Source organism: Penaeus vannamei, chromosome 32, assembly GCF_042767895.1.
Source record: "Penaeus vannamei isolate JL-2024 chromosome 32, ASM4276789v1, whole genome shotgun sequence".
Classification (NCBI taxonomy): domain Eukaryota; kingdom Metazoa; phylum Arthropoda; class Malacostraca; order Decapoda; family Penaeidae; genus Penaeus; species Penaeus vannamei.
The window spans coordinates 27,045,353-27,055,352 of record NC_091580.1 but is presented as its reverse complement, the minus strand read 5'-3'; the positions used below and the strand labels follow the sequence as shown (position 1 = coordinate 27,055,352).

Genomic DNA, 10,000 nt, shown 5'->3' with positions numbered 1-10,000 from the left:
TGCATTTGCAGTTGATTTAGATCTCTCAGTTGCTGGCGCTGTTGCAAAAGCTGTTGCTCATTTTGCAAGTACTGGCGTTGCAACTGGTCCCTCTGCTGCGTCAGGAGGTTCGTCTGGTCGTTGGCAACAGGACTCCTTTGTTGATCTCCTAACTGAACAGACTGGACGGGCAGGCGTCTGACTGGCAGAGGACCGAACGCCACCAGCTGACCTGTCTTGGTCTTTTTGGGCTTGGGTTTCAGGAACGCAAACGGGTCCAAGGGCGCTTTATGTGGCTTCGGGACGGGCACCAGGAAGATGTTTGGAGGCTGAGGGGCGGGAGGGGGAGGAGGAGGAGGAGGGGGTGATGGGGGACCGGGGTCGGCTGGAGGCGGTGTTGGAGCAGGGGGATTGGCCGGTGGAGCACCGTACACTGGTGGGGGAGGCGGTGGAGGATTTGCAGGGGTTGTTGGAGGAGGTCCATAGACTGGTGGAGGTGGAGGTGGAGGGTTTGCCGGCGGCGGCGGAGCACCGTACACTGGTGGGGGAGGCGATGGAGGATTTGCAGGGGTTGTTGGAGGAGGTCCATAGACTGGTGGAGGTGGAGGAGGAGGGTTCGACGGCGGCGGAGTGCCATAACCGTACATGGGGGCTGGCGGGTCGGCAGGCGTCGTCGTGGGAGGAGGCCCGTAACTATACACAGGGGCAGGAGGGTCGGCAGGCGTAGTTGTTCGAGGAGGACCATAGCCGTACATGGGCGCTGGGGGGTCTGCGGGCGTCGTAGAGGGTGGGCCATAACCCCGCGAAGGGTTGCGTGGCCTCGGAGGAGGTTGAGGGAATGGCCTGTCTGCACTTGGCCTCCTTTCTTGATCCAGTGAGGTGTAGGACGACTCGCTGAAATCATCAGCCTGACTGGGTGCTGTGAGGAAGTGCGAAGGCTCGAACAGGCTGCAATCTATTCCAGACTGACATTTTTTGACCCTATCCTGGGCTGGCTTGTCTGCGCTGGCTTTGCCCTCCGTCTGGAAGAGCTCGTCCTTGTCTCCCGTGATGTGGTAGTGATAGTGGTAATTGTGGACAGCGGTGGTAGTTTCATTACGAGTGTTGCGTCCTCCCCCTGGGACGTCCAGAGGGTCACTGCTGTAGCCTCTGTGGCTGTTCGGATTGGATAAAGGCCTCCAGTCATTTGAGGTGTCGTCATTAGAGGTTTCCAGCGGCAAAGGAACCGCAGGTGGACGATAACTTCTCTGAGGGGTAACTTCATCTCGGAAAGGAGGCAGGTAGGTCTGAGCAGGACGTCGTGTTGTGGTTGTAACTGGGGCTGGCGGTGGTGCAGGAGGGCCAGCGTCCGCCTGTGGTAGTGGGGCTGCTGGAAGAGCGTAAATGATGGTCGGAGGAAGTGGGTTGGCTTGAGGGCTTTGCTGTGGAGGCAAGTAAGACGCCGAAGGATTAGACTGCGTCTGACCAGCTGGGAGGGTGTAGGCTGTCGCAGGAACAATGACGGGCGGAGAGGGAGGAGGGGCAGGCGGCCCTGGATCCCGCAGGGGTGTTGGGTTCCGATTAGGAGGGAGATAATTGTTTACAGGCCGCGTTGTTGGAGGTGGAGAAGGTGGGGCAGGATTGCGGGGAGGTGTCGGGTTCTGGTTCGGGGGCAGGTAAGAGTTCAATGACGCGAGGGTTGAGGGCGGGGAGGGCGGGCCTGGATCGCGGGGAAGCTCCACATTCTGGTTAGGAAGGAGATACCTGCTAGCATCGGAAGCCGTGGGAGACAGGGCATCTGCGCTGGAACCAAGAGCAGCAAAAGCAAGCGTATTAAAGGGAAACAGAGACAGAGCGTCGAGGGAGAAAGAATCCGAGCGCCGGCTCCTCATGCTGTCCATCAGGGAATCCAAAGAGTCTCGCTGCTTCCTGTTCAGTTCGGTCAGGGAGTTGATCTTCTTGTTGAAGAGCGACTTGGCCAGCATTAACTCGAATTCCTCGTCTCCCTTGCTCCCCTCGGAGGCGGGTCCTTCGAAGTCCCTTATGATTTCCAGAGCCAGCCGCAGGTCTTCGAGTCGCTTTCGCCTGATCTCGGCGATCTGCTTCTCGTCCATTCCGTCTTGGTCGCCGAAGGGAGCCGCCGCCTCTTTGCTGTCGACCTCCAAGGAGCCGAAGAGCTTGGAGAGTTTCGACAAATCCTCTTCCGTTAAAAAGGGTTGATCGTCTTCTCCGTCGGCTCCTTCTGTGCCTCTGGATCCGGAGTTCTTGGAGGCCAGAGTCTCCAGGACGGAGTGAAAATCTCCCTGCACCTGGTGAGGGAAGGTGGAGTGGTGGCCGCTGCTTTGCCTCTCCTCCAGGGCGGCCGCCAGCTGCTGCGCCGACCGAGCCAGGACCTGGAGGGCGCGGGAGGTGGAGTCGCCGTCGCCGCTCTCGTTAGTCTGTCGTGGGAAGAGGCTTTGTGTCAGGCGAGTCGGGAGGATAATAGGGGGAGCTGGCTAAAGGATTTTGATTAATGGCAAATCTATTGCATGAATAACAAGAATATTCTTCAGGGATGAATCATTTGGTGAGGTAAGTAGAATGAAAAGATAATGTTCAGTATTTTCAAGGATGTTGTTCCAACTCTCTATCAACTAAAAGGTGTTCTTTTACTCTCACACTTACTCCATACTCCTCGTCCTGGTCGGAAGGCAGCAGGAACCTGTGCGTGACCTTCGAGGACTGCGTCTCCGAGTCCTCATAGTCGGCCGCATAGTCGTCAGCGTAATCAGCATGAGAAGCGGAGGCAGCATGACCAGGGGCGTCATAGAACGGAGAACGTCCTCTGGCATCACTCCTGCCCTGGGCGCTGCTGCTGCTGGACCCGAAGCCTCGCTCCTGGAGGGGATTCGCCCCGGCAAAAGGGACCGTGTCGAACAGGGAGCTCCCGGAGGCCCCCTGCGACCCCGACAGCCCGACCGACACCGTAGCGGAGGCCACCCTGCGTCCGGAGGCAGGGCGACGAGGCCGACTCGTCACCTGCAGCTCGGAGAGACTCGCCCTTCTCGAGGGTCTGACGCTCTCCAGGGACTCCAGGGGCACTCCTTCTTCCTCGAGCTCCTTAAGACTGTGGGACATCTTCACGCCCCCGAACAGAGACTCCTGCTGTTCCCCTTCGTTCCGGGCGTCCAGCGAGAAGAGTGACGTGCCCTCGGGAGGCGAAGACTCGGCGTCGGTGGCCCCGAGGGTGAAATCGATGCCGTCAAAGAGGGACTGCGCCGCGGACGCCGTCAGGACGCCCAGCACCGCGAGCAGACCTGCGGGAGGAGGCGCGTTACAGGCTGGGGTTCACATGATAGCGGTGATCGTAATGGTAAGATTAATCATGTTGATAGGAATTATAATGGTTGTAATAATTGTAGTAGTAGTAATTGTAATAATAATAGTAATAAATGTTGTAGTAGTAGCAATAGCAATGATGACAATAATGATAATGATAATTTCAGTAGTAGGAGTAACAGTAATAATGACAATAATGTTGATAACAACAACAATAATGATGACAATAACGATAATAATGATAATAAGAATCGTCATCATCATCATAATGATAATAATAATAATAATGACAATAAAGATATTGGTGATGATGATGATGATAAAATAGTTTAAACATCAACAGCAATAACAATAAAAGTAATGATAATAGTAATAACGCTGATATTGAAACCGATATTGACGACAATACTACTAATATTGATAATTATAATAATAATGATAATAATAAATAATAAAAATAATAGTCGTGATAATGATAGTAATAATAATAACTGTAACAAAAACAATCGAAATACGATATAGACGTAAAAAAGAGGAGAGAAAGAGAGAGAGATGGAAGGAAGAAGGGATGGAGAGAGAGAAAGAGAAAGAGAAAGAGAAAGAGGGAGGGAGGGAGGGAGGGAGGGAGAGAGAGAGAGAGAGGGATGGAGGAAGTAAGAGAGAGAGGGATGGAGGAAGTAAGAGAGAGAGGGATGGAGGAAGGGAGAGAGAAAGAGGGAGGGAGGGAGGGAAAGAAAATGAGAGGGAGGGAGAGAGAGAGAGAGAGAGAGAGAGAGAGAGAGAGAGAGAGAGAGAGAGAGAGAGAGAGAGAGAGAGAGAGAGAGAGAGAGAGAGAGAGAGAGAGAGAGAGAGAGAGAGAAAGAGAGATAGAAAAACTATATCAAACTTGCTTAATACGTAATGCCTTATATCCTGAAATGTTAACGAAAAGGGAAAGGCAGATGGCGGAAAGAATTAGACTTTTTTTTTATTCATAACTTGATCCGGTTTTCTGTTCACCCATCTGGAAAGTTTATGCTTATCATGGACCCATTTTTTGCTGTGGTTTTCGGTGCAATAGTAGATTACTGTAATCAAATCTGGGTAGACTGTGTGAGAGTTTATACACACACACACACACACACACACACACACACACACATATATATACATACAGGGGGTCCTCGGTTTACGACGGTCTCGACTTACGACGATCCGTACATATACACAAACACACAAACACACACACGCGTCCAAAACCACGCATGCGCAGTCCGGAAAAGGCCAACGACACACACACACACACACTCGCACATATACAAACACACAAACAAACACACACGCGTCCAAAACCACATACACACACACACACACACACACTCGCACATATACAAACACACAAACACACACACACATACACACACACTCGCATATATACAAACACACAAACACACACACGCGTCCAAAACCACACACACACACACTCGCACATATACAAACACACAAACAAACACACACGCGACCAAAACCACATGCACACACACACACACACACACTCGCACATATACAAACACACAGACACACACACACGCGTCCAACACCACACACACACACACTCGCACATATACAAACACACAAACACACCCACACACGCTTCCAAAACCACGCATGCGCAATCCCAAAAAAGGCCACAGACACATACACACACACTCGCATATATACAAACACACAAACACACACACGCGTCCAAAACCACACACACACACACTCGCACATATACAAACACACAAACACACACACGCGTCCAAACACACATACACATACACTCGCACATATACAAACACACAAACACACAAACACACACAAACAAACACACACGCGTCCAAAACCACATACACACACACACACACACACACTCGCACATATACAAACACACAAACACACACACACGCGTCCAAAACCACGCATGCGCCATCCGGAAAAGGCCAACGACACACATACACACACACACTCGCACATATACAAATACACGCACACACACACACACACACACACACTCGCACATATACAAACACACACACACACACACGCGTCCAAAACCACATACACACACACTCGCACATATACAAACACACTCACACACAAACACACACACACACACACACGCGTCCAAAACCACATACACACACACTCGCACATATACAAACACACTCACACACAAACACACACACACACACACACGCGTCCAAAAACCACGCATGCGCCATCCGGAAAAGGCCAACGACACACATACACACACACACTCGCACATATACAAATACACGCACACACACACACACACACACTCGCACATATACAAACACACACACACACACGCGTCCAAAACCACATACACACACACTCGCACATATACAAACACACTCACACACAAACACACACACACACACACACGCCTCCAAAAACCCCGCATGCGCCATCCGGAAAAGGCCAACGACACACATACACACACACACTCGCACATATACAAATACACGCACACACACACACACACACACACACTCGCACATATACAAACACACACACACACACACGCGTCCAAAACCACATACACACACACTCGCACATATACAAACACACTCACACACAAACACACACACACACACACACGCGTCCAAAAACCACGCATGCGCCATCCGGAAAAGGCCAACGACACACATACACACACACACTCGCACATATACAAATACACGCACACACACACACACACACACACACTCGCACATATACAAACACACACACACACACGCGTCCAAAACCACATACACACACACTCGCACATATACAAACACACTCACACACAAACACACACACGCGTCCAAAAACCACGCATGCGCCATCCGGAAAAGGCCAACGACCGTGTCCCGCCGGCCATTAGGTCCCCAACGCCGGCCGACGGAGGGCGCGCGAGATTCGGGGCGATACGAAATGAGTTCTGTCACTTTGCTGACTCTTGAGCCGCAAGTCGAGAGGGAGGGAGAGGTGGAGGGAGGGAGAGGGAGGGGGAGGGGGAGGGAGGGGGAGGGAAACGGTTTCATCTGAGGTGAGAGAGGGAGAGGGAGGGAAGGAGAGGGAGGGGAGGGAAGGGGGAGGGGGAGGGAGAGGGAGGGGGAGGGGAGGGGAGGGAGAAGGGGAGAGGGAGGGGGAGGGAGGGGAGGGAAGGAGGGAGAGAGGTGAGAGGGAGAGAGGGAGAGGGAGGGAGGGAGAGAAAGAGAAAGTGAGAAAGAGAAAGAAAGAAAAGAAGAAGGAATGAGAGAAAGAAAGAAAGGTGTCACTTCGCTTACTCTTGAGCCGCAAGTCGAGAGGGAAACGGTTTCATCTGAGGTGAGGGAGAGGGGAGGGAGAGGGAAGGAGAGGGAGAGGGAGGGGGAGGGAGGGACGGGGAGAGGGAGAGGGGAGGGGAGGGAATGGAGGGAGGGGAGGGGGGAGGGAAAGGGGGGGAGAGGGAGGGAAGGAGGGAGAGAGAGAGAAAGAGAGAGAGAGAGAGAGAGAGAGAGAGAGAGAGAGAGAGAGAGAGAGAGAGAGAGAGAGAGAGAGAGAGAGAGAGAGAGAGAGAAAGAGAAAGGAAGAAAGAACGACTGAAAGAAAGAAAGGACAAAAAAGAGGGAAATAATTTCATCCGACGTGAGAAAGAAGGAAAGAAAGGAAGAATGAAAGAAAGAAAGGAAGAATGAATGAATGAGAGAGAGGACGAAAGAAAGAGAAACGGTTCTATTCGAGGTAAGAAAGAGGAAGAAAGAATAAATAAATAAAGAAAGAAATAGAGAAAGGGGAACGTTTCCATTCGAGGTAGGAGAGAGAGAAAGAAGGGGAAAAAAGAAATAAAGAATAAAAGATAGAACGAAAGAAGGAGAGAGAGAGAGAGAGAACGAAAGACAAGAATAAATTCCTAATTGTCTAACAGCTCGTTAGCCTCGTAGAACATTCCAGATTATTGTGTTTCATTTTGTTGTTATTGGTTATCGTCTTGTATTTTTTATTATCATGTTTCTATCAATTACCTAATCTTAGAAACATATTTTAAGTGAAAATCTAATTACTATTGCTGTTGTTCTTGATATTCTGTTTTTTTTTTTTGTTTTTTTTTTTCCTGTGTTATAGTTATTATCATCATTATCATTATTTTATTTTTCTGTCAGTTACTTAACATCGTAGAAACATATGTTAAGTGAAAATATTATAGTATTGTTCGCGATATATATATTGCCTGTTAATACCGTGTTACAGTTATTCTTATTATTATTTTACTGCTAATTACCGAACATTGTAGAAATATATTTTAAGTGAAAATCTAATTATCGTATTGTTATTTTTCTTCATTTACTGTTTATTTTTTTCTGCTAATACCGTGTAGCACTTATTTTTTCTTTATTATTCTGCGAACTAACCAATCTGATTGTGTTTCGCCGGTAACGTTGATTTCTTATCATTATTATCACCATTTACTATGAACATTCTTTCGTAAATAACACATTGACTTGTCTATAGTGACAGTTTAACTATTTTTCTTCTTTTATCCGTCACTTTCTTTTTGGGAACAATGGATTTTTTTTTCTCTACATCGTGCAAAAAATATCTTTCTACATCTTTCTTGTTTATTTATTCATTTATTATTAATATTGTTATTATTGTTATTATTATTATTATTATCTATTATTTTTCTTTTGTCTGGTTCTTCAAAAACGGAGTATGTTTGTTATTTTGGTTATTTTTGCTGTTTTTTTTTTTTTTTTTTTTTTTGTCTCTGGTATTGTGTTTGCCTTTCTTTATTCTTGCTTTGTCTTCTTCCAGTCTGTCTTTATTTCTTCATTATCGACAGGGTCGTCGATTTTTTCTTCTGTTTGTGTGATTTTCTGTCTTTCTGTCTCTCACCCTTCTTTCTTCTCTCTCAATTTCTTTCTCTTTCTCTCTCTCTTCTCTCCCTCACTCTCTGTCTCTCAACCTCCTTTCTTCTCCCTCTTTCTCTCTCTCCTCTCCTTACCCCTCTATCTCTCTCTCTCTCTCTCTTTCCCTCTTCTCTCCCTCTTTCCATCTTCTCTCCCTCCCTTCCCCTCTCTCTCTCTCTGCCTATTACCTATCCAATTTTCTTTACTTACTTCCTCGTTACACAAACGACTTTCCTCCGAACGGACCGGATTGCAAGTCAAAGAACATGTGACCTTAAAATACACACGGACAAGGCGGTTAAGTAGCTCGGCTGCGTGGATGATATATGAAATCATTTGCATACACTTACCATTCGGACCAGCGACCGCTTTCCTTTTCAGTTCAGCGGCTTTCCCCGTGGCATAAGTAGTAGGGATGGATCGTGGATTCTCTTTTTTTTCTATCTCTCTTTCTTTCTTTCTTTCTCTCTTCCTCTTATCGTGGATCGTGGATTCTCTTTTTTTTCTTTCTCTCTTTCTTTCTTTATTTATTTCTTTATTTCTCTCTTCCTCTTATCGTGGATTCTCTTTCTTTTTTCTTTCTCTCTTTCTTTCTTTCTTTCTCTCTTCCTCTTATCGTGGATTCTCTTTTTTTTCTTTCTCTCTTTTCTTTCTTTCTTTCTCTCTTCCTCTTATCGTGGATTCTCTTTTTTTTCTTTCTCTCTTTCTTTCTTCTTTCTTTCTCTCTTCCTCTTATCGTGGATTCTCTTTTTTTTTCTTCCACCCTTTCTTTCTTCTTTCTTTCTTTCTCTCTTTCTTCTTAACACGCGGTCTTCTGAGTATGAGTTCGTTGATTCGTTATTTCCTTTCTCTTCTCTTCACACGCACTCGTCGCATACAAGAAGCTCCAAGAACTCTTTTCTACTCTTTGTACTTCTCTCTACTCCAGCTTCACTCCCTCTCCCTTTCCCACTCTTCGGACGCATATACAACCCTCCCTCTCATTCCCTCTCTCCCTCCCTCCCTCCTTCCACACCCACTCATCTACAAACTCCAACCTCTTCCCTTCACCCCTTTCCCTCTTTCCACACATTCACATACCCCTCCCATTCCCTCTCTCTCCCTCCCTCCTTCCACACACACTCATAGACTAACTTCAACCCCTTTCCCTCCCTCCTACATACTCACATACCCTCCTCCCATCTCCTCTCTCTCCCTTCCTCCCACCTCCTCCCACATTCCCTCTCTCTCCCTTCCTTCCCAGCATACCCCTCCCATCCCCTCCCTCTCCCTTCCTCCCCCCCCTCCCACATTCCCCTCATAGACGACAAGCTATCCACCCTCCTCTTCCCGTCCCCCCCCCCCTCGCCCTCCCAACCCCCCAGCCAGTAGCCCGTTCTTATCGGGAGCATCGAATTCCCATTTTCTATGTCACTTAACTCGCAAGAACAGGTCGTTGTCCGTTTTCTATGATTTTTTTTTTTTTTTTGGCGACGGGTCTTGTGTGGAGGGAGGGAGGGGAGGGAGGGAGGGAGAAGAGGGAGGGAGGAGGGAGAAGGGAGGGTGGGAAGGAGGGAGATGGGGAGGGAGAGGGGATAAGAGGAAGGGAGGGAAGAAGGGGAGGTAGAGAGAGAGAAAGAGGGAAGGAGGGGGAAGGGAGGGAGGTAAGGAGGGGGAGAAGGGTAGGAAGGAGGGGAAGGGAAGAAGGGATAGGGGAGGAGAGGAAAGAGGGAGGAAGGGAAGGAGTGGAGAGGAGAGGGTGGGAAGGAGGGAGGGAAGAAGGGAAGGAGACAAAGAAAGGAAAAAGAAAGACAAGAGACAGA

At 48.5% G+C, this 10,000-nt stretch overlaps 1 protein-coding gene across 1 annotated transcript in view; it reads right to left on the bottom strand.

Annotated features, from left to right (window-relative positions):
* Nucleotides 1-10,000, bottom strand: part of LOC113815674 (uncharacterized) — a gene marked incomplete at its 5' end in the record, with an annotated part of 22,316 nt that overhangs the window by 1,602 nt on the left and 10,714 nt on the right. The window contains 2 exon segments of the mRNA XM_070144835.1: nt 1-2,396; nt 2,623-3,254. The exon segment at nt 1-2,396 is cut by the window's left edge and continues 477 nt beyond it. Of these exon segments, the coding sequence (XP_070000936.1) occupies nt 1-2,396; nt 2,623-3,254 (3,028 nt within the window).